Source organism: Aulonocara stuartgranti (genome assembly GCF_965226115.1).
Source record: "Aulonocara stuartgranti genome assembly, chromosome: 15".
Classification (NCBI taxonomy): Eukaryota; Metazoa; Chordata; class Actinopteri; order Cichliformes; family Cichlidae; genus Aulonocara; species Aulonocara stuartgranti.
In genome coordinates this window covers 13,474,207-13,497,825 of record NC_138951.1, presented here as the reverse complement: position 1 = coordinate 13,497,825, position 23,619 = coordinate 13,474,207, and the positions used below count along the sequence as shown (strand labels likewise).

Below are 23,619 nucleotides of genomic sequence, written 5' to 3'. Positions count from 1 at the left end.
CAAAGGCAACGTGGTGAAAGAGCTGAGAATAAAAGGGCAGGTCTAAAACAACACAACTTTCAGGTGCCAAGGGTTTTTGATTGCTTGTTTGTGCTCCTTGTCGTATTCACGCACCCAGAAGTAATGGCAGCGAAAAGAAACGATGATGTCACTGTCTGAAAATAGATCTTCATCTTTCAGTTGAAGCAATTTGTTTTCCTTTATGCTCCGTCTTTCCTCCCGGTCAAACTTGTCTGTGCACTTCTTCCCGCTACACTGAATCAAGTCTTGCCAATGTCTGGCACTCATGTTTTCAAACAGCGATGCTTTCATCACACGCATCTGCAGTGGCTTTGTGGTCTTTATTAGTTAGAAAAAGGGGGAGCTAAGTGGTAGAACAAAACTGAGATATCATGATACTTCGACCTCAGTTAAAGAAGTGGTTTGTAATCACTGTGGTGAAGTCCACAGTAACCGGAGAATCATTAGGGGAATGATAAGTTTCCCTATGTCATATGTCCATCAGCTCGACCTGTCTCCTGTCTTTATCTCCTTTCCTTTGTTTTGTCTTTGAACCTTACCTGCTTTGTTTTCTGGGTTTGTCACAAAGAGAAGAGGAGGAGCTATCAGGAGGAAAATGAACGTATTGCTTGCGTGCAGACAGATATTACCCTTTCAAAATACACAACAAATATGTGTTTGTGCGTGCCCTGTAATTTTGCAGTTGACATGTGCACTTAGAGTGGGGCTCTGGGACCCTTTTAATGACCGGGACGGGCAACGCTGGAGACAGGTGGAAGACAGCGCTGTCTGACTGGTCTGAAGCGCGTGCGTGTGTGTGTGCGTGCATGTGTCTTTGCATTGGTTTCTAAGTAGTCGCACATACTCAGATGTGCCGACAGACATGCTGGCACCCGATGATGTCACTGGTGTTGTCAATGAATAACTGTAAGCTTCCTCTTTTTGTGACAAAAAAAAAAATGAAGTCGCACCATTTGTGCTCACTTGCTCAAACAGGACGTTACAATAATAGCAGCACTCTCATTAGCACAGAGTTCATCAGTGCCAAAAAAAGTTTTTGTTTTTTGTATTTCTCAGTATTACTCTCTTGTTTGCCCATTGAAAGTGAAGTTGTACAAACTTACACAGATAGCTTTGTATGAGAAAAACTGTGGTCCTAGCACAAAGGGAAAAATACTATAAAGTACAAGCCTGCACATGTAGTGTTTCTTGTTTGAGTCAAGAGATGACCTAGCATATTGTTTTTGTTTTGTTTTGCTTTGTTTTTGGTGTAGTTGGTAGAGTCTCTGCACTCTACTTCCTCTGTTCCATTCTCTATGCTAATCTAAGCTAACTGTTAGGCTAAAAAAATAAAGCTAGCACTCAAGCAATAGATTTTACAGTTCCTTAAATGGCCACTTGGGGCTGGCTACAAGAAGAGCAGAAGAAGTGAAAAACCTGACCAAGACAGCAGGAAATGAAACAGATACAATTGTAAAGTGGGCAAAAAAGAAAATAAATAAAATAAATGTGGTTTAACAGGAACCAAAAACCACAGAACATGTGCTCCATCTTGGTAGGTATTTTTTTCTTTGCTATGTTACTTGGAACTAATGCGCAGATATGTGTATATTTGTTATGCACGGATACAGTTTGCTAGCTAAGTTTTCTAGCTTAGATGATAACTTCACTTCACCGTCTTATCTAGACCTAAATAACATCAGTTACCTAATTGTTAAGTGATAAAGTAGCTGTTTGCAGGTTGTAGACGCTATTGCATCAGACAAAACTCCACTGCTTACATTTCCCCATCCCCTTAAACAAAGCAGTCTTTTTAGTTTTATTTTTTTTTCTTTTATTTGATCTTCTTCCTATATTATTACAGCATTTGTCATCATGTGGTATTGATTTAATTTTTAAATTTTTCTAACAATTTAACCCTCATCCGGCACATTACCTTGATTAATACAGTTTATATTAGCCTGATACAACTATAGCTAGCTAGCTGAAGACAAAAGAACACTGTATTTAAACTGGTTTTTCACTAATATTGTTAATATTTAGGATTTGTTTCGATTAACTCATTTATGTCTTATTTTAATACTCCTTGTATTGACAGTTATCAGTGTTTTCAAGTAACTCCAAGATACCCATTTGCTGTATTTAAACAATTTAAGTGCTCATCAAGTGCCTGCAAACTCATTTTCTTTTGTGATTCATAGAGCGATGCTCCTTTGGTGAAGGTATTTCATTTGATACTTTGTTTTAAAAACCATCACACACAAGAAGTGTATTTTGGTCAGCACTGCTAATAATTAAAGAATTGTCAAGGTGAGATTCAAAGGATTATTATTTCCTGTGTAAGGAACTGATTGCACTCACTGAAGAGGGCACTTACAAAGTAAGCAAGGGGTAAGCATGAATACGTATACAGCTAAGCACATTGCATCAGCTCAGGGGTCACAGTCGGACTTCCTGTGGATCTTTGTTCAAAATATAAAAGGAAGTTAAGCATGTATGTGTGTGGGTGTATGAGAAAGAAATAGTGAGGGGAAATTCTACAAGTGGCTAAAAAAATGACTGGATGGATCAGGTTGGCCTCATGGATGGCTACTTGTTCAACAGCCATCCAAAATATGAGGAGGCTGCTCCTTAGAGACAAAAAATATGATAGATATAGACATAGACAAACAGATATATATATACACAAACACACATAAAGACATGTCAAAAAGAGAGTTTTTATGGGATTCTCTAGAGTCCTGTGAAAATCTTCATACACACTATCTACTTCCATAGGAATCAAAAACGTAAATAGCGTGCAGTTGCTGCAAATTTAAATTCAAGTGGTTTTTTGATGATCAAAAAGAGTGAGCATCTCTATAAAAGCATACATTTTGGTAGTTTGTTGGTTTGGAGAATTCAAGTGTAAAATCCTACAATCTTCCCAGGAGTGGATGTCCCAAAAAACCCAAGAGTCAAATTTCAGACTCTTTAGGCCCCAGTTAGCAAGCTAAATGCTAAAGTTGGAGCATGACTTAAGTTCCATATGTACAAACCAATTCTGGAAAAATGTCTAGAACAGACCAAAGTAGATATGTTTGACCATTGGTGGAAACCAAACCAAAGACAGGATATCAGCGCAGACATCTCTTATCAAATGTGAAGCACAGTGATGAAGGGTTGAGGATTTGGCTTATTAAGGATTCACAGGACATGGGAACCTTACTGTCATGAACCCCTCTGTATGCCAAATTCTAGAGTGAAATGTGAGGCCATCTGTCCGACAGTGACAGTGGCAAACCTACAAGACAGTGGCTGAAAAAGAGAATAACCTAGGTGTTGCAATGGCTTGGTCAAAGTCCAGACCTAAAACTCAATGAAATGCTGTGGTGAAAGCTGTGCATAAACAAATGCAAACCTCAATGAATTGACGTAATGTTGTAAAGAAGAGCGGGCTAAAATTCCTCCCCAGCAATGTGAGAGAATGACGTACTGACAGTCATACAGTAAATGATGACTTCAAGTTATAGCTTCTAAAGGTGGTTAGCTAAAAGAATCTTGGTGCGCACTAAGTTTTTCAGAGGATTGTGGAAACTGTTTTTCACATGACTTTATAACACTACTGTGTATATTTAAGAGATTCTGACTACATACCATTTTCTTTGGGGTTGGGCAGATAGGTTGAAAAAGAGAGTGTGTGTGTTTGCGTGAGTATGTGTAATAGTTTGTGTGCATCCTTCCCGGATGACAGGCCCCTCTGTTGGTCATTATTACAGTCTGGCTTAGTAATCAAGAGGAAGACAAAACAATGTGAAAAGGCTTTTGATACAGGCAGGTGTGGCTCCTGGGGGTCTGACACTTCCTTGCTTGTACAACTGTCTGTCTAAAGATGTCTGTAAGCACCCCCCTTGTTTTCCCACTCAATGCTTCAAGTGAAATTTAATGCAGCAACTGCTTCTTCTTTCTTTCTTTCTTTTTTTTTTAGATCAGAAACAAATGCTGTGGCTATTTTAGAGTAATAGTCGGACCTTAAAGAGAGTCAAAACGTTTCCTAATTATTAGTAATGGTGATAAAGAGGCATGATACAACTAAAGAGTGAGAAAAAGTACACCTCATTTCAGACAAAATACTCAGGAAGGACTTTGAGGGGTCAACCACAATGCTTTGGTTCTCAGAGCAGCATGTTAGTTTCCATTATCAACCATCAGGTTACTGTAAACTCATGTGATGCTGTGTGGAAGCATGTGCAATAAAATAAACAGTGAATCGAATTTTTTAAAACCCCCAAAAACTGTTTTTACAGAGAACTAAGGATTGCTATATGCATGACAAGACTGGCATGACATTCTGATGCCAGTTAGGATAAGAACATACAGACACCTATAATTTCTACTATCCAGCCTGTTAAGAACATCTTTTGTGGGTCAGCTGAGTACAGTGATACATTTTTTTCTTCCTGTTCCCCTCATCTCTGTGGGTGGCTTTGTCAGGATCTGAAAAGACATCTGTTGTGAAGTGCAGTAGCATTCCTGGCCCTGAAACCATGATAATAACCCTTGGCCTGTCAACAGGAGATCATCCAGCAATTGAAGGGAGATTGCTGGACTGGGTGGGTGGTGGCTGTGGCGCAGCGCTGTCAGGTTTTGTTTTGTTTTTTTCAGATTAACAAATGAAATGGATCAGAGGAAAGAAAAAAAGATGGAGAAAGACGGCGTGCATCAGTGTATTTCTAATTTAATAAAATAAACCCAAGTCATTCATTGCGTTCACATTGCTACCACCGCCATGTAGATGTAGCTTATCTTGCCTCAATCAACTGTCAAAGACCGGATGAAATGCACGTGAGAGTAAATGTTTCCTCAACCACAAGCTGTCGAGAGTATAGGGTATTTCGAGGTAAAGGAAATCACTTAAAGTAACATGAAATGGATGAGGAGGCTGTCATGGCTGACACGCTGATAACACCACAGTAAGGCAGGGTGACATAGGTCAGAGTAGGGGACAGTGACAGCAAGATAGCTGTGATAAAATTCTAAATATTTCTCCTTGAGTCAGCCGTAAAACTTCAGAAAAAAAGCCAGAGGGGGAGGCTCTGTTGAACAATTGAGGGGTAATGGGTTATAAAATGGGCTTAGTCTTAGCCATCTCTGCCAAAGTGCATTGTCCTCATTCTTGCAGGAGGTGACAAGGAAGGAGTGGTCACCTTTGGTTCTCCTGCGAGACATAACCCAAGGCAGATTGCAGATGGAAATTATAGGGCAACCCATGCCATTAATGGAGCCTTCCCCCACAGGTATTCTTGGCTTGTGTTAAAGCAGGTTTATAATCATAAAATAGTTTTTACATGTACCGCAGGAGATTTAATCAATTCGATGATTAAAGAGAAAAATTCTCAAAATGTGAAAAAATGGGTAGATGCTGTGGTCTATTTTGGTTTAATTAACCCCTTCAGCAGAAAAGCTGAACGTATCTAATGTGCAAAGCAAAATTTAGAGCTGGTGCTATTTCATGTAAGGGCAATGCAAAGGCAGAACGATCCAAGTTTTCCCAGGAGGGTGCAAATTGAAACCTGCTGCTCATTGTGAGCTAGCTAAGAGCTGATGCCTGTACAGTTGGCACACTGACTTCTGTTTGGCAAAGCCAAATTCATGCAAATGATGAAAGTAAAACATTTGCTTCACTTTCTGCCTGAAAGCACTTTTAATCCCAGTCTGCTCAGCGTTTATTGTGATAATGTAAATCTAAGGGTGGCTGTTCTTTAGCCAAATACTCATTGCCCTGGTTTGGGTTCATGACATGTCTACTTTCACTTCCTACAGCACATCCTAAACCGGTTAAAGTCAGTCAGTGATCTTGTTATTGTTAGTCTACTTGTATGCAGCTTACATTTCATTACACTTCCTGCTCACTGACTTCATTCTAAGAATGCCATCTTAATTATCAGATGATCTAAACCAAGTTATAACCAGCTACACGGGCATATGTACAACCATACTCAAAAACCTCCACACGTACGTGTAAGTTTGTCTCCAGGGCCTGTACACAACTCAGACTAGAAGTCCATGCTGTCATTATGAGAATTACTCACACATACCTATGAGTAATAGACATAGTGTAGAGAAGGTCCAGATAAAGAGGCATTAGAGAGGAAGAGGAGGAGGTGGAGGAGAGGAGAGCTGAATAGAAGGTGATGAATGAGATGACTGAAGGCAAAGAAAGAGAACGAAAGAGTGAGAGACAGAAGTGGATTTTAAATTACATGGTGGCTCATGTCAGCAGTCCTAATTAGTAGCTTGGTCAGGTGTGGTGAGTGGGCAGGAAGCATGAAAAGGACAAAACACCACAAAAACAAAGAAGAGTCTACAAGCGCCAGAATCCACTTGACATATGCCAGTTCATTATGAACCTCCCCAAATTGAAAGTGAATGTGATCAGTGTAGATGTTTAATGTGCCGTGTGGAATTAGGTTTACAGATAGGTGTACGGCGTGACGGTTCAGAGCGTGGCACGTGTCTAGCGCGTGGGTGACGAGAAAGAAAATTCTGACAGTTCCTGAGCTGGCTGGAAGCCGGCCAAATCAAATGTTGTGTTTGGAGAGAAGTCAAGAAGAGGAGGGAGCGGAGGTGGAGGTGAAAACAGGGCTGTTGATCTCAATCTTACCTGGGCATTAACAAATTCTGGACCTCCCCCCCAGTGAAGTAGTGTGTAGTGGCTGATTATAAATGTACATGCACCAGAACACACCCTCAAGAGTTTTCCAGTTATTTGTCTTTATCGCAGCTTATAAAGATTTCTAAGGTGTGACACTGCTTCTTGTTGCACCAGCTTGCATTTTAATTTCAAATAAGGTGTGCATGCACAATATAACCCAGAAACTGTTGTTGTGTATTTGTTTTCAGGATTCTCATTAGAAGTACCTATTTCATCATTCTTAGTATTACAGTGACATAATACCATAACAAGAATTGTGATTAATCTCATGGGTTTGTGTATCTAAAGCTCTGAAGCATCAAGTATCAATATGAATGAGTCAACCAAGCAAAGCAGACATATTTCTACTTACAGCTGTTTATTTAGTGATTTTTAATTTCTTGGTATGTAATAAAAATCATCTTGGTGCATTTATTGTGTATGTTTTTTTAACTGATGATCTTATGTAGCTACAGAACCTAGAGAACAATTGCTTCGTTTAAAAGACTATTACAGACGATGAAGTTTTACAGGTTGTTAAATCTCTATGTTGCTGCAACATTCTTCATGTAAGATATCCTTATTACACGACTACATGAATTACGACTAATCTGACTAACTTTAAACCTACAATTTACAAATAAATGATCTAATTTCCTCTGCGCGTCCTTGACTCGCTAACATAACACAGGTATGCCCTCTTCCAATCCACAACAGACTGAAAATGAAGATGCATTTGTTTGATCCGGACATAGCTGTGTGACAGCCTCCCTGGAGAAAGCCTCTTGCCTCGGGGCAAGAGTGTGACACACACACATGCACATGCACACACACACAAACACGCTCCAAGGAGGAGTCATGGGGCAAAGGGGAGAGAGGGGGAGGGAGCATGAGAGGAAAGGGAGTGTATCTCTCTCTCTCTTACACTGTCAAACACACACACACGGTGTATGTGAGCAAGACTCACATACACTGACTGCTCGGTTGCGCAGTCAGTATACTGAGGTCTGCTCAGAGAGAGAGAGAGAGAGAGAGAGGAAGAGAAGACAAGAGGCAGAGAACAGCCACTGGTTGCTTCTAGACACTCAAGCTCAAGAAGGGCACAGACAGCCTGACCTATGTGTGGCTCCTCACAAGGCTTTACAGTAAGTCTGCAACATCTGTCTCAGATCATCTTCTTAATTTTTACAGGAATAATATCGATTGTTCTATATTTTCAGCATGTTTAAGAAGAGTTAGACGTTTTTGGCTCGACTTTTCTTTTCTGCATTACGACACTCTCCCACGAAGTGCAATCTCAAAGTGTGCTTTCTAGAGACAGCCCGTTACATGTCGCCCCCGAGCCACAGCTGTGTGCTCTTGACTCATGTCTTGATTTTTCAAAATATATTTTCTGCTGTGTCACTTGGTTCAATGGTTTCGGAGTGAGCTGTCACACTTGTGACAGTCATTCCGAGTCAGCTGTGGTGACACTTCAGAGAAAAAAATATAAGGTGTAACATCATATATAAATCTCGTCTCTTTGAACTTTTATTTGCATTTGAGAATCCGTTGACATTCTTTTGTTATTGCTGCATATATGCCACTGAGTACAGTTTCTACCACTAGTGCTGAAAACAACAAAAAGATGAGCGGTGGGCTTTTTTATCGCAGCTTACTGACTGTAGATTTATTTATACATAAATGGGGAGAATTTAGAATTTCTATTCCTTGCAGTCGTTCCCTCAGGAGTGAAGTTTTGACTTGACTTTTTATCTCTCATCAGTAAGGAACGTAAGTCACATGAGTGTTTACCATATATTAGCAAGAACCAGGCTTATCTACCACTATCTCAGAGGCAAACTGATGAGTCTACAAAGGAAGAAGTTCTCAGACAACACATCTGAGCGTTGCCTTTTAATCACGAGCCTGCCATCCGCTTTTTCACTCTTCTTTATTTCAGTCTGGGAGCCGTATCTTTTGTCGCGGCTGAGTTGCCTGACAATCGCAATGTCGTGAGAAGGGAAAGAGTGAAAATAAGGGACAGAAAGAAAAGGAAACAGAGAGTAGAGTGGCACTTCTTTTCTTTGTTTCGACATGTAAGAGCAGTTGTTTAGGAAAGGGAGCCACTTCGGGGCTGGCAATCAATGAGCAGACGTACTGCTTTTGTGCTTTTGATCAATTGGTGGTTTTTTTGTTTTTCTTTCTTTACATGTGTCTTCATATTATGGGGTTTTTGTGGACTGAAATCAGGCATATCTCACTCTAGCAGCCCTTCTGTGGCTTTTTAATACGGTAAATAGTCAGTATAGAGTGTTAAGACCTGGCCGACAGCCAAGTCTCAGTCAGTTCGGAGGAAGTCTGGTTGATTCCCTGGTAGTGCGGGTTTCCTCGTGAAAGTGGTCCTGCTTCGGGGCTGACGTGCACAGGAACCTCTGTTATAGCCCCGGGGTTGTATTCTGAGTCACAGGATGTAAAGGACAGAGGGGGGCAAACTTGAAGGTTCCACTTTGAAGTTTGTTTGTCCGGTGTTGGCAGTAGACGGGAAGGTTAGTTTCTCTACAGCATCACAACTGCCTCCTTCTCTATATCACACTTCACAATCTGGGACCTACTTTTAGATTCATTCAAAACTCAACTCGATTCTGCATCTGCTGTTTTATGAAAGAAAGGTTTGCCTTCCACCCTGTATAACCAAAATAGCGTTTAATAATAAAATCAGATATAGAATCATATGGATTTAAGAGCATTTTTCTTTATTTTCCATAGGCCGCCTCTTCATGTACCTCAATCATGTTAACCTCAGAGAAGTCAGCTCAAACTGTGGGTGCCACTGCAGCGATGCCAGGAAAACACGATGTTGATATGACATCATGGAGCGAGGCAGACTTTGAGGAGAACTGCACTTACATCGTGAAGGACCAACCTCTGGAAGGCGAGTCCGAAAACAATTGCAAGACACGAGCTGAGAGATCGTTGCCCAGGAACCTGGCCCTGAAACGCTGCCACGACTCAGCAGAGGTAACCAAGGCCTTCCGTGTTTGTTCTTTTACAAACAGGCAAGACATTAATGAAGACAAATAGTCCCAGTCCAAATATATCAAAGCAGCTATGTGATGTTTTTAGTAAATGACAATTCTTTGCGTCACTCCAACATCCTTCCATCCTCTCATCTATCCTCCGGTGGGAAGTACTTGACATATTGTTGTCTAATTTGAGCTTTTCCTCTCTGCTATGTGTATGTTGAAGCAAACACAGACACAATAGCCAAGCCTCTGGGCACTCAGCCTGAGGGCTCTATGATTAGTAGTTATCTTAGATTCCCATCCCTTTGTTCCAGCAGAAAATTACACCATTAGGCAAAAGCCCATAATATACATAATACCCTAAATGTTCTTCCAGGTAAAATATGTGTCATCTAGCATGGAGAATTATTTCCATCCTCTCATCTATAAATAAGTGAGTGGATAAGGAACTGACAATCATATAGTGTGGTAAATGCATGATAAAAGGTTAACCGCAAAGAACTAGTCATGAAAAGGAAACACTAAATTTCCTCTACAAAAAGTGTAGGGAAGGGAGATCAGAGGAAGTATCCCTGACATCTGCAGTAAAATACCTGCATTTACCACTTTGACCTTCTTATAAGAAATGTCTGGTTGACGCTAAAGAACAGGATACATGACAGTAATCTGTGACACAAGGGCAAGTCAAATGATGCCTTTAGACAAAGTCATTGAATGCAAGGACAAAAATATCTGGATAAACTAAAGACAAAACTGTAGGCCTGAGTCTACAGTGTAAAGATGAAAGAGAAATACACTACCATCGCTTTAGGGCTTTTGCTTTTTTAACATGGAGCTCAAGGTGCTAGCTGGGGTGTGACCATGACACCTTATCCACTCTCCCCCACCCTGGAGGACTGAGACAGAGGACTGAGTTTCACACCTGGTAGTAGCAGAACAAGACTAGTAGTGAAATTTTAATATGGGAGAGAAACTAAAGATAACTTGGTCGATTGGCTTATTAAATATTTAACATGTGAAGGAGAGAAAACATTCAGTCACAGCCTCTGAAAATCCTCTCAGCCTGTATATTATAAAATAAGGACAACCTGCTTAATTGCCTTTTTCCACATAAGTGTCTCCAGGGGACAAAAATATTCAGTGAATTGACCAGATTCTTTGGAGGCTGTATTCCAAAGAATCTCATCTATCTTAGGATGTTTTAACAACTAAACGTGCCTGTAACTGCTCGCTCAGATCTTCTGTTTTATTAACTGACCTGCTGTTTGACGATTATGTGCTCTCTTTGTTTAACAGGTGCTTGGGGTGATGACTAAGGAGATCATTCCGAAGGGAACACGCTTTGGCCCTTTGGTGGGTGAGAGCTACACCAACGAAACTCTGCCGAAAGACGCCGACAGGAAGTACTTTTGGAGGGTAAGCAAGCCTCATGTGAGACTCTGCAAACTTAAATGTTAAATTCAACGATGTGCCTTTCAGAACTGTTCACATCCTGTATCTCTGACTGACTGGAGATGCTGCTTTGGCTATGTCGTGGCACGAGTTAGCAAATGTGGTCAACGTCTGACATCCTGTCAATGTATGAGTCAAATTTGTCAATGGTCTGGTGTTTTTAAATGCCATTTGCCTTGATAGCTTTCAAAAGTGCATGCACCATATATGTCAGTGTGTTTGCCCGTTCTGTGCGCTTCTGTCTGAGGTCTTTCTCTCTCTCTCTCTGTCTCTCTCTCTCTCTCTCTCTCTCTCTCTCACACACACACGCACAAGCACACACAGCTGTTTGGTTTCAGTGACGCAGCGGTTCTCCTGTGTCTTCGCTTCTCACAGTAGTGGTATCACTGCCAGTAAATACACCATACACATGTCCGCACTTCTCCAAACTAACAAACTCTCACACTGACTAAGCAAGGAAGTGGCTTCAAGCCTGAGAACTGTTTATGTTACACATTCAGCAGCATCAGGGCATCTTCCATTGCACACATGCTCCTGAGTAATTCTATAGCATACACTCAGCAACCTTGACATCATGCAACTCCAACCAAAATTTTGCAACAGTCTGACAATTTGTTAATAATACAGCCATGACTCAAGCAACAGCACAGAAAGAACACTTTTGTACAATCGCAGAGGAAGGGAGGAGGTGAATAACTTCACCGTGAATGTAACAGGTGAGAGTAAGGAGTGGGTGAAACAGTATACCCAATACTACAATCCAGTCATACAGAGAAATTCTTTTTGAGTGTTCCCTTTGTAACTCATATTGTGTGCTGCAAAGACTTGCGCCTATCCAACATGAAAGAAATTACAGCATTTACCATAAAGGCGCGAGGAAACTGTGACTTCATGGTTTCAGGTTCACTTCTAATAATCAAGTGAATTATTTCTGATCTCTTGTTCTGCTCACGCTATAGGTCTTCTCAGAGGGGCGCTTACACCACATTCTGGATGGGCTGCATGAAGAGCGGAGCAACTGGATGCGTTACGTCAATCCAGCATGCTCTGTGGAAGAGCAGAACCTGGTTGCATGCCAGAGTGGCTTGGACATCTTTTTCTACACCACCAAACGACTTCAGCCAGGCCAGGAGCTTCTGGTGTGGTACTGCTCTGAGTTTGCCCAGCGTTGTAACTACCCTCCACTGGGACAGCTGGCTATTGACAAAAACGGTGAGTGCGTGTGTTTTTGTGTGTGTTGTCAATTTAGGAATGCGCAAGGACCGAGTGCTGCTGAAGTCAACAGAAACTAACACGGTGCCCACGCATCGAGACGTATCTGGTTTGTTCTGTCATTGTGAAGTAAGGCCCCCAGTCAAAACGCCAGCCGACTGACACACTCTTTGTGTACGTGTTTAAGAACTTACTCCGTCACACCCATAGCTCCTTTGTTGACGCAGAAGACAAAGGAGGATAGTGGAGACTTGAAAGCAGAGAAGAGCTGTCTCCAGGTGCAGCAGCAGTACTGGCGTAAGATGAGACCAATTTCAGGATTTTAAGCAATGTTTCAGTTTCCCTTTTAAACTCCCACATAGAAGGCTGCCGGCAGCTCATTCAGCCAGACAGCATTTGGCATTCATTCACAAACAGTAGGAATGTGCATGCTAGCAGAAAGACCACGCAGAAAAATACTAATTCAAACACAGTCACAAAAAGAGGCCGCTAGAGGTGCTGATGGCACTCTGGCACGACACCCTTTATTTATTTGGTTCTTAAGGAGGAAGCGAGGTAGGAATTTCTCTACTGACTACTTGAACTTCCTGACAAGGTGACCTGCTGACAGATTGATATCTCACTCAGTGTTGGCTGTTTGTTTGCTGAGAGCTGGCCTCCCTGGAGTGGGGGCAGGGTAACCTGGGAGTGAACAAAAGATAAGAGATGTGCTGTTTGTGTGGGTTGTGGGTTAATTGTGTCTAAAAGTAGGTGAAATGTACATGCAAACCAATGTATTTGGTCTTCCTCTCTGTTGTCGGTTTGAGTCCCTTGCTTATTCTGTGGTAAAGTCAGTGAAGCAGTACCTTTTTACCTAGATGAAATGCAAATTTCAATCCAGATTTTCAATCCAATTTATAAAATCGTTTCTATCTGTTTGGGAGCTGTAGTTTATTTGTCACTTCCAAATGACAAGTTGATTTTTGTCTCCTGTACACTGTGTATCCTGTCTGTCTTGTGACAGAAAATACACCTTCAACTGCCCAGCCCTCTAATGCAAATAGCACACTGTATCCACTCACTCTTGCTCTCTGTGCTATCTGTATCATGATCAGATCCCCATTGTTTCATTTCTGGTGTCCACTTTAACAGAGTGCAAAGGTCAGGGACATTCAAACAGTCGCATCTGATAAAAAAAAAAGTGCATCTCCTGAAGTTTAAAGTAAATTGTTTGGCTAGCGTAGGTACTTTTGAAAGCAAACGTGCATAGTGATTAAGAAAGAAAACATACAACACGTGTGCTTGATAAGACGAATATGTGCTTGTATGGCTGCATGTGTCAGTTAGTTGAACGATGATAATGTTACATCTAGTCTATGTTAAGAAATGAGTTTCATGTCTCTGATGATCTTTCTCTATTGCTTATCTGTCTAACAGAACAGAGTCCAGCGAAGAAGACAACAAGGAAACGAGGTCATACGGTCTCTGAAATCCTACAAGATGACCTCTCCAAATCCCCTTCTACCTGCATCAGACGTGTGGACAGTTTTTTGCCTCAGACAAATGTCTCAGCAGATTTTCCTTTATGTCCCAGTGTTGTCTACCCACCTCAGCCTATCTCCAAATCTATGCATGCTAATAGATATGCATTTCTACCACCTCTGCCATCCTGTAGCCCTCCAGCTGCCAAAAGGCCAGCACTAAGCATTCCTGTCCCTACTAATGTCCACTTTGCCTTTCAGCACAGTCAAGGCCCTCCCGTAGCAAAGCCTTACCAAGATCCCTGTATGCCCGATATTGCTAATTCTACTCTAATGCACGGCCCCTATCTACTGCCCCACTACTCACTTGGCCTTCTACCTCATTCATATCCATTCTATCGTGAACAACTGAAACCTCACTTGGCAGTCTCACCCCATGTATCGCCCTTTCACAACTATGCACATTTTCAATCGCCTTTAACCAGTGGTTGCAAAGACTTGACACGTGCACTTTCTGATTCCAAACCAGACCTCTTTCTTTCACCAATCCGTGAGCACAGAGACAACAAGGACCTCATATCCAAAAGAAGAGCCTACCTCAGCATACCCTCACACGACCTCAGAGATTTCAAACACTCCCCTCCCACCAACGTTCACACAGACCTCGCTGTGCCTGCCACATCCACCGCCTCATCTATGGTCACTAAAATCCGTGAAGCACAGCCGTCTCTCACACCTGGAGGATGCTCGCCGCAAGAGGGAATGGCAGCCTCCTCAAACTGCCTCCCTTCCAATTTTACCTCTGCCACTCAAAGTGAAGCTGAGGATACAATGGACCTAAGCAAGACAAAGCAAAGTGGGCAGACAATTGGCTACAAGACCCTGTCTTACCCTCTGATGAGGCAGAATGGAAAGATCCGATATGAATGCAACATCTGTGGAAAGGTCTTTGGGCAGCTGTCTAACCTTAAGGTTAGTTGCTCTTCAACACATTAAAGCAGTGCGAAAGAAAATGACAACCACCAGTTGAATACAGTGACTGGAGTATAGTATAATTGAATTAACCAGTTCCTCTGATTTCCTGAGTTTGATCGATAACAAATAAATTATCATATCTCCGACATCTTCTCAGGTTCATCTGCGAGTACACAGCGGGGAGCGTCCCTTCAGGTGTCAGACCTGCAATAAGAACTTCACGCAGCTAGCACACTTGCAGAAACACTACCTGGTTCACACAGGAGAAAAGCCCCATGAATGCAAGGTAAGGCTGCAGCTGTCGGAAATTGCTGGAAAGCATTAGACGCCTTATATCACTCTCGTAATAAATACGTAGGTGGACTAAAGGTTTGTACGTCAGAAACAAAACATTGAAACATCGCAGAGGTTATGTGACTAAGAACAAAATAAAGACTCATACAGAGATTCCCTTCTGCTGTGTTTTTACATAGGTGTGCCACAAGCGATTCAGCAGCACTAGTAACTTGAAGACCCACCAGCGGCTACACTCAGGTGAGAAGCCTTACCATTGCAAGCTCTGCCCTGCTCGCTTTACTCAGTTCATCCACCTCAAACTCCACAAGCGCCTCCACACTGGCGAGCGACCACACCGCTGTCCTCACTGCCCCTGTTCCTATCTCCATTACTGCAGCCTCCAAGTGCACCTCCAAGGCTTCTGCCCACTCTTGCCCCTGGCCTCACACAGATACTCGTCAGAGGAGCTATGTCGAGTTAACTCTGAGATTGAGAGGTTTGACATGAGTGAGGCGGCAGAGGAGCTTGAAGCCATGGCTGCAGAGGTTGATATGGACAAGGGGAATGTTACCGACCTAATACAGAAGATAGAGACCCGTGTCTCGGGCCACCGGGATGCTGACAGAAGGGAGGCTGAGAGAACCAACTACAAATCAGCAAAAGAGCGCTCGGGTGTTCAGCTGCATCACAGCAGTCCTGTACCTCTTCATCCAGCCAGCATCAAGCTGGAGTCAAGCTGCATATCAGAGCCCTAAGACAGTCCTGCTAATCCATCCATATAATCCTTACAGGTCAACTCAGCAGCTGTCTGTTACTGCCCTATTTGAAGTAAAGCCTTATCTCAATCATGGATTTCCTAGCCTATACTCTACGTAGACCGCAGCATGTGAAAAATCTAGACTTAACCAGCCTGGCCTGGAAAAAGTGACTTTTTTTAATTAAATGTATAGATCTTTGATAATTTATTCAATTACTTTTAATCTAAAATGTACAAAAAAACAACAAATTTTTTGATATTTTGATTTTTATATCTCTGGAATGTCTTGATGGAACAACTACACATGTGATTATGCATTAAAAATAACAAAGATGCTTGCTTTAAAATGTGTTTTTTAGCATGAGACTGAATGTTTCTGTTTGTGTATGTATGCGTAATTGTGTCCCGTGATTCACGTAACTATTACTGTACAAGCATGACTTCATATGTAAGTGGGTTAAGCACTGAAATGACAGCAAAAAGAAACCTCAACTTGCCTTTTGGGTGAGTATACAGTTCTGAATCGGAGTTGCAGATAAACATCCTGTTATGAGTCTTGGGATACTCACAACCAGTAAATACCAACCCGTCATCATGGAAGGAAAAAAAACAAAACACACACACACACACAAAATTGAACAAGATTATCTTCATGATCAATATCCTGTGAATAATTTTATACACGTATATCTATATTTGAGTTTTGGTATTAGGCAGTTGTCAGACATTTCACTCACACTGTGTGACTCCACAGTTTTAGTAAGACATATAAATAAATTAAAACTCAAACAAAGAGAACAAAACAGACTTAAGATGACTACTTTTATTCACAATGAACGCTGATTCATACAGCGCAGGCTTGTGAATAAAACTGCAACCATATCTCTAAATTAACACAGCTATACTTGCTATACTCAAGAATTATTACAGGATTTTCTATCCAGTATCCTTCTGTGGTTCTTTTACTACAACCTAAAATAGTGTAGTTGTGGAAAGGGTTAAAAACAAAGTGCCAATTTATGCGAGTGATGATGAGGTAATGGGGCTCTTGTAAACTGCTCTGGAGCTTTTTCTCCATTTAAGAAAGTAAATTAAAGAAGTGGTGGGTCAAGTAGGTGTCATTAATGGCTTTCAAAATGACACAATCGTGACACAGTCCTCGAAATATGGGGCGTAGAACTACTGTAAGTGGTGCATGAACTATTAAAGAAAGACTCCAGCTGTTGTCATGACCTTCAATTAATTGAAATTAAATCTTCCTTTTTATTCAGTGTTTATTATTTAAAACTTGATTTTACCAGAAAGCCCCATTAGATTAAAACCTGTTGGGTTTTTTTCAAAATGACAAAAAATTGTTAAAACAAATATAACATGAAAGCACATAAAGTAGAAAATAAATTAATTAATAAATAAAGCAAGTCAGAGTCAACAAGTAACACAAGTCCTGCTTATGAATAGCAACTGCAGTCTTCTTCCACAGAAGTGGTTATCTTAGGGCTAAACATTCGGATTTGGTGTACTCTTAAGGTTAAGTCACGATCAAGTGCCAAAATAGAAAACACTATTCGGCCTAGACAGCGTTAACACACATAATATGGGAGCTTTTTCTGCTTTTGGCCCCTTGAAACCCGATTATAAAGGACACAGAGATGTGCACCGGTGTGATGTGGGGGATGAACTTTATTTATTGTTCTAAAGTCGGGCATGGCAGACAAAAAACGCACCAGAACCACAGCTGTAAACAGCGCTCACCATGACCTGCGACCTCCACATGCGAGGAAATTCACGCTCAGATCAGTCTGCCGTCTATCACCAGTCTACCAAGTAAGATGCAGCACTATGGAGTCACAAAAGATTTGAAGAAATAGACCGTGATGCAGAAGGGGTTTCCACGGTGGAGGGAGGAGAGGCTCGCTAAACTGATGCACCTTTAAACCGTGCTGTGACGTCAGATATTTTGACAGGGGGCAGGCAGCGGGAGAAGAAGAAGAAGAAGAAGAGGAGGAGGAGGAGGAGAGCGGATGTACCAAGCGGGGGCCAAAGGATGCCCAGGATAATGTCATCGGTGTGTCCTCCTTCCCACCTATCCGCATCATGATAAACGCCGCAGGAGCGGTCGCCCGCAGGATACCGTCGGCGGCGCGGCGGAGCGGGTGCTGGATAGCGTGGTGCCAGGCGGTCCTGCTCGCCGTGTCGGGGCTGGTTATTGTGGCCGAACGGAGCGCTCGTAAGTGGGGATTCCAAGCGCTAGCGTGCTGCTAGCTTGCTTGCCGTGTTGAAACTCAACCTCGTGGAAAATAGATGTTGGGCTTTCTTTTTCTTTTCTTTTGCCGTAATGTGATTGAAAATGATGCTACGTGCTGGAGCCGTCTCAGCTGCGGCCGTACTTCACGTTAGAAGAAGCACATTTGGGAGATGCTATGGCACAGCCGTTAGTACTCAACAGGAAAACATAGCTGAATTCCGTGTGCACTGCAATCCAATATCGGCGTTGGTTAGTCCACCTTTGTTGGCCAAACTGGGCCCCCCGAGACCTCCTGTGATCGTAAAACAGGATAACACAGCCTATTAGTTATTGAATTTAACTAGTGACTTTAATTAAGTGTTACTAAATTGCCGTCGCTGATCAATATTCGCATAATGCCCAACTTTTAAATTATAATTCTCCACCTTACACCTCCCCCAAAATATGATTGAACACAATAAACACTTGTTTTTCCCAAGTCATTTTTTGCACATCTAGGATCTGTATTGAAAACAAGGTGCAGCACAGCGTTATGATTTCCTGACTGTGCAGATCAATGGGGCAAGGTCAGGACACCAGGAGGATACCTGGATGCGTACAGAGTGTGACTTTGTCTTCAGCAAGTATACCATTACCAGAAGATAAAAATACTGTGCTGCTGCCTGAGATTCACACTTGAGACATTCTGCCATAATTAAACATTTAAAAAGTGAATGCGTGCATAAATGAATGGCTATTTAGATTATCAGTAGAGTGGCACATTGATAAAGCTGTACCAGTGAAGCTAAGAAACAGCTAATGGCTGTTTTAAAGTGGTGTGGAATGACTCTGGTGTCTTTTCTGTGAGCTTGCGCCATCCCATTAGAAGATATCATTGTGCATCTGGGTGTTTGTTCTTTTTCTGTGTGTGTTTGTGTGTCAGTGATCTACTGTATAGGGTTTTACCTTTGGAATGAGGAGACACAGTGGGCAGGCCTCACACTTGGCCTCTTTCTACCGGGGACAGCAGTTCAGCTGCTAAGTGTGAAGTGGTACTATGATGATGGTGATGACAGGCGATGCTACCTCTCTGTTATACACATCCTGCACTTGGGCATTTTCAAAAGGTAAGCTCGTTTTTTCCATTCGATGTGCTTTACGTAGATACATTACAAAAGCAGACTATGTTGTTAGAATGTAATAATTTTTAGTTTTTGTTAAAGTACAGGGCAAAAAAAAAAAAAAAATTCACATCACTCTGAAACCTTACTGAGTCGGTTATATTTTATGCCTCCTCTGGTTTTTGTCTCCATCTTCTGGCAGGTTGTGGGACTGCATGAGGTCTGTGCTGCGCATGCAGGGCTCAGTGGCTGATCTGGGAGCTGCTGTTATGCAGCAGGCAGATGTTGCTGCCCTTTGGCTGCTGGAAGCCCTTGTCCTCACGCTGCCTCAGAGCCTGCTGCAGGCGTACATCGTGGTGTCTACTGATGTGGGCATCGCATCACCAGGTAATTTTATGTTCAGTTGAATCACGGGATCCGTGTGATGTTTATGGCCTGTAACTTGTTATATTACATTTTTTTTTTAATGCATGTTTTATCTACAGTGGCGTATTGCTGTGGCTTGTGTGTGCTGTCTATTGCGTGGGCCCTGGTGCTGTACAGCCGAGCCTGCTGTCTGATAAGACCAGGCCACCTGGCCATGCCTCCAGCAGCCCTGCTGTGCCAGCTGGTGTGGAGGGCATGCATGCTGGGTGCCAGGGTGACCTGCCTCACATTCTTTGCCAGGGTTTTTAATTGGTGGGTTTGTGGAGTAGCAGGTGAGCACTGAGAAGCGACTTTTATTTTGTTAAGACACTTGAAAGCCGGAGAAAGTGCACAGTTATATTAAACTAGTACATTACATTAAAGGGTACAGGAGACTCAATGACTAGTACACGCACAGATTTCCATGTGAAATTCCTTTGAGCTTAAAAAAACCCATTTTCTATTAACTCACATTTAACCACTGAGTTATGTAATTATCCTCAGAGCACTGTGACATGTCCTCTTGATCCAGTTTTCTGTTTCGCCTCTGCATCAGCGTTGCACACTGTATATGGATCCTGTGTTGCACTTGTAGACCTTCTATTCTATTTTTATGTTGACCTTCAGGTTTTCACTGGCTCACGGCCTCCTTTTGGCTGGTATCACAGCAACCAGACATCTGCACCGGCCCCTGGTGTTGGCGTGCTTTTAATGGCGTCATGGGGCTCATCCACGTCTTCCTCTTCCTCAACATCAAAGATGGACCCTCGCGCTTCCGCATGGCCAGTTTTTATGCAGTACGTCACGAGTTAAAGTTATTATTCTTCAACTTTTCTTTTTTTTTTCTGATTTCATTATGTTGTTTTGTGCAGCTTTGTCTCATCTGCCTACTCACAGGGCAGCAGGGACAAACAGATATAGATACATAAGTTTGCAGTGTCATCCTCATCTCTGTGTGCTAAGCCCACAGTGACGTAAAGCTGTCTACAGATGACTGATGGTGCGACCTTCTCTCCTTCTTCAGTTCATGCTTGTAGAGAACGCCACTCTGCTGCTGGCCGCCTCTGACTTCCTGAGCGAAGCATCATGGGACAGCATGACCCTTCCCACCACTGTGCTGTGTGGCTTTCTCCTCGGTGAGTCATTTGTTTCTAGAGAATTTGCTGTTTGTATTGGGAGATTAGTCATAGTTAGAATTATGTCACACTGTTTATTAGTTTCTGTCATACCCAAGTGATAAATCCCCCCGTGTTTATTCACAAATTCTTAGAGGTATTGTTGTACAACAAACATAGCTACCGATATGCTGCCCTACTTGCAATACTCTTTATATGTGAGATTTTACTGTGCAGGATATTGTAAATCTCTTTATCTGAATACGTAAGAGTGGAGATGGGACCGTAAGAAGGCAAAAAATAAATGTAACCTTGAATTTTTTGTGTGAGGTTGATATGCACGATAGAATTAATATAGTAACAGCCAGAGTGGCTGCTGTGATCTCTGCTGCAGCCTCCCTCTGTGATTCAGACTGTGCAGTCAGCTAATTGCTTGTGAAAGACCAAAACATACCTGGGCCACTAAAATCAATATTTCCTATTCCTTTGCTTCTTAGGTGCTACCTCTCTTGTCCTATACTACCGGTTCCTGCACCCCAAGTCCACAGAGATCTCCCAGGGAACAAACCACAACCACATGGGCAGTACATGCATAGAACAAGGGGAGTCCTCCTTCTCTCTTGGGGACAAAAGTTTGCCAGCTCATTCTATTCAAAACCATGGCAGCTTCTCCCTCTCAGGTGTTGCTGGTTCTCTGCTGGAGCATCCAGGGAACTGCGGGGGCAGGCCTAACAGCTCCTGTCCGTGTTACCACCACCACTGGCTCTTGATCCGCCTTGCTCTGAAAACAGGAGATCTTGGTAAAATCAACAGGGCGTATGGGGCTGGGGGAGCAGCGGCCGTACTAGACATAGAGGAGTACAACCAAGAATTTAAAAGTAACGAGGGCATCACAATTACAGCTGGAGGAAGCTGTGAGGGTGTCTCCACCTCCGAGTCTCAGGGGAAAGGTCTGGCACCCCTCTCGGACTGTAAAGACGAGTTCCAGAGCGTAAGCGAACCCACGTCGACTGAACAACCGGAAGAAGACGACAGTCTGGAGATGGAGAGCCCGATGGAGTCGCCCACATCGGATTTCAAACGCAGCTCACCAGAGGGTAAATCAATGTTTGGAGACAGCCCAGAGCCCTATTTCTGCCCTACAGAATCAAGTTCAACCTTATACTTCAGCGCCGATCCCCAATCTCCAAGCAGCGCCAGTAACCCCCGTTTGGACCGGGACCTTGGGGCTCTGGAGCAAGGCGTTCGCCTCAACTCAATCCCTAGTGATCCAGCCCTTCACAGAGATGTCCGTGGACTCATGGGCCGGGTTGGACCACGATGTATTTCCACCCCTAAATTGGACTCAGGGGTGTTAGACTCCCCTTCCAGTGTCCCTCATCTTAAAGGTCCAAGAAAGCAGCTCATATTATCCCGAAGGGATGAGGATGAAAACTTTTAGCTTACATGTGACAGAATCAGGGAAGAAGTAAAAACGGATCCAACATTAAAGGAGTACACCAGCTTTTAAAGGGAGTGCTTTTTCAGCAGTCCAGCATTGTAGAATTAGAAAGCTGGCAGTAATTTCTCCTTTTGTGTATACACATATATTTAGTACACTGTGGGGCGTATGCAACAATTGTGGAATAATCCTCTCAAAGCATAAACGATTTTTCTACAAAAGCATTCCTTTGCCCAAAAGCCGGACACAGAGTAATGCCTTCAGTAGAGCTCATTTACCACAAAGGTTGTGTGTAGAGCTCAGACACACCTTCTGCCTGATGTTCAGCTGGCATTTTCATTCTTTTGGTCACAGTGAACTTAAGCCTCAAGAATAATAACAATTATACTGTGCGACAAAATGAACACCGGTCGGTCAAGACCGAAACTACGTAATAAGGAAGTAGGCATTAGTTGTATCAATAAACATCATCAAGTACGCAGATGCTTCATGATCTTAAAAAGGGGGATGATCTCTTTAATACGCACTAAAACTGCTGTTACTCATGTCAGTTGCCAGCAGCTATGAAAATAGAGAAACTAATCCTGTATCTTTCAATGTGTCTGACCTCTGAATCATAACCATCTCACTATAAGCCAGAGCCTTTTGGCTTCCTAAAAGCACAAATATCTTCTGTATCATATGTCTGTTGCTGTGATGCTGTGATTTTTTTTTTCTTCTTCTTCTTTTTTTATCAAAAAAACAAAACAAAAAACTGACACTTTGACTCTCAGATAGGTTATCTTTTGTATGATGTTAACAGGCATCGCTTTGAGCAGGGCTGGTGTGTGGGCCTAGGGAAACTGTTTGATGTGTTGATTTACATGTTGACCATGTAATTGCGGAACTGTTTTTGCAATTTACGTTTTGTTGGAAATGAAACAATGTCTCAGGCACTAACGTCTCAAAGCTTTCATATGTTCTGCAACAAAGTGAAAAGATGCTTATGAGATATTTGTGGTGATTTTTTTTTTTTTTGTATGTGCTCTTGATTACTATTGGCAGGGGCCAAATGTACTTTGCTCCTTATTGTGTTCTGTAACAGGATTAAAGTCCACTAACAAAGCAGTGAAATTATGCTGGGTTTTCTCTCATGCCCAGCTGACTGCCTATATGACATTTTGAACTGTGAAGTGTAAAGCCACTGGTGGCTCTGAATAAGCAATAAATACAGTACATGTTTAGGTGAGTGGAGTGAAGATGTGTCGAGTGTTTTATTCTTTTGAGCAAAGTACGGTGATGTGCAGTCTTGACCCAACCATCACTTAGTATTTATTGAAACATGCAAACATCCATGGAAATATAGTATATAAAGTGGGGAAAGAACTCGTTTTTTTACAGTTCTAATCACCTTTGAAGTTAACATTTGAGCTGGCCAGCTATCTAGGGAAGCTTTCTTGGAATTTAGGTTCCTGAAGGAGACTTTAGAAATAATTCTCCGGGCTTCTTGAAGGACATTCAAAG

At 42.4% G+C, this 23,619-nt stretch overlaps 2 protein-coding genes across 4 annotated transcripts; both read left to right on the top strand.

Annotated features, from left to right (window-relative positions):
• Nucleotides 1-1,410: 1,410 nt before the first annotated feature.
• prdm1c (PR domain containing 1c, with ZNF domain) lies at nt 1,411-16,137 on the top strand. Of its 3 annotated transcripts, XM_082506617.1 has the most exons (8): nt 1,411-1,555; nt 9,422-9,673; nt 10,975-11,094; nt 12,090-12,342; nt 13,759-14,774; nt 14,935-15,063; nt 15,251-15,311; nt 15,451-15,674. In XM_082506617.1, the coding sequence occupies exons 1-8, from the start codon at nt 1,508-1,510 to the stop codon at nt 15,558-15,560; spliced, it is 1,989 nt and encodes a 662-aa protein (XP_082362743.1). In that variant the 5' UTR covers nt 1,411-1,507; the 3' UTR covers nt 15,561-15,674. The 3 variants fall into 3 exon arrangements, with proteins under 3 accessions (XP_082362743.1, XP_082362741.1, XP_082362742.1); XM_082506615.1 differs by having other exon boundaries at nt 15,251-16,137; XM_082506616.1 differs by lacking the exon at nt 1,411-1,555 and adding an exon at nt 7,658-7,818 and having other exon boundaries at nt 15,251-16,136.
• A 1,283-nt stretch (nt 16,138-17,420) lies between these two features.
• On the top strand, nt 17,421-23,354 carry xkr5a (XK related 5a). The gene is made up of 7 exons (XM_082506619.1): nt 17,421-18,037; nt 18,978-19,161; nt 19,358-19,542; nt 19,641-19,853; nt 20,188-20,357; nt 20,585-20,696; nt 21,173-23,354. Exons 1-7 carry the CDS (start codon nt 17,905-17,907, stop codon nt 22,114-22,116), a joined length of 1,941 nt encoding a protein of 646 aa, XP_082362745.1. The 5' UTR covers nt 17,421-17,904; the 3' UTR covers nt 22,117-23,354.
• The last annotated feature ends 265 nt before the right edge of the window (nt 23,355-23,619 follow it).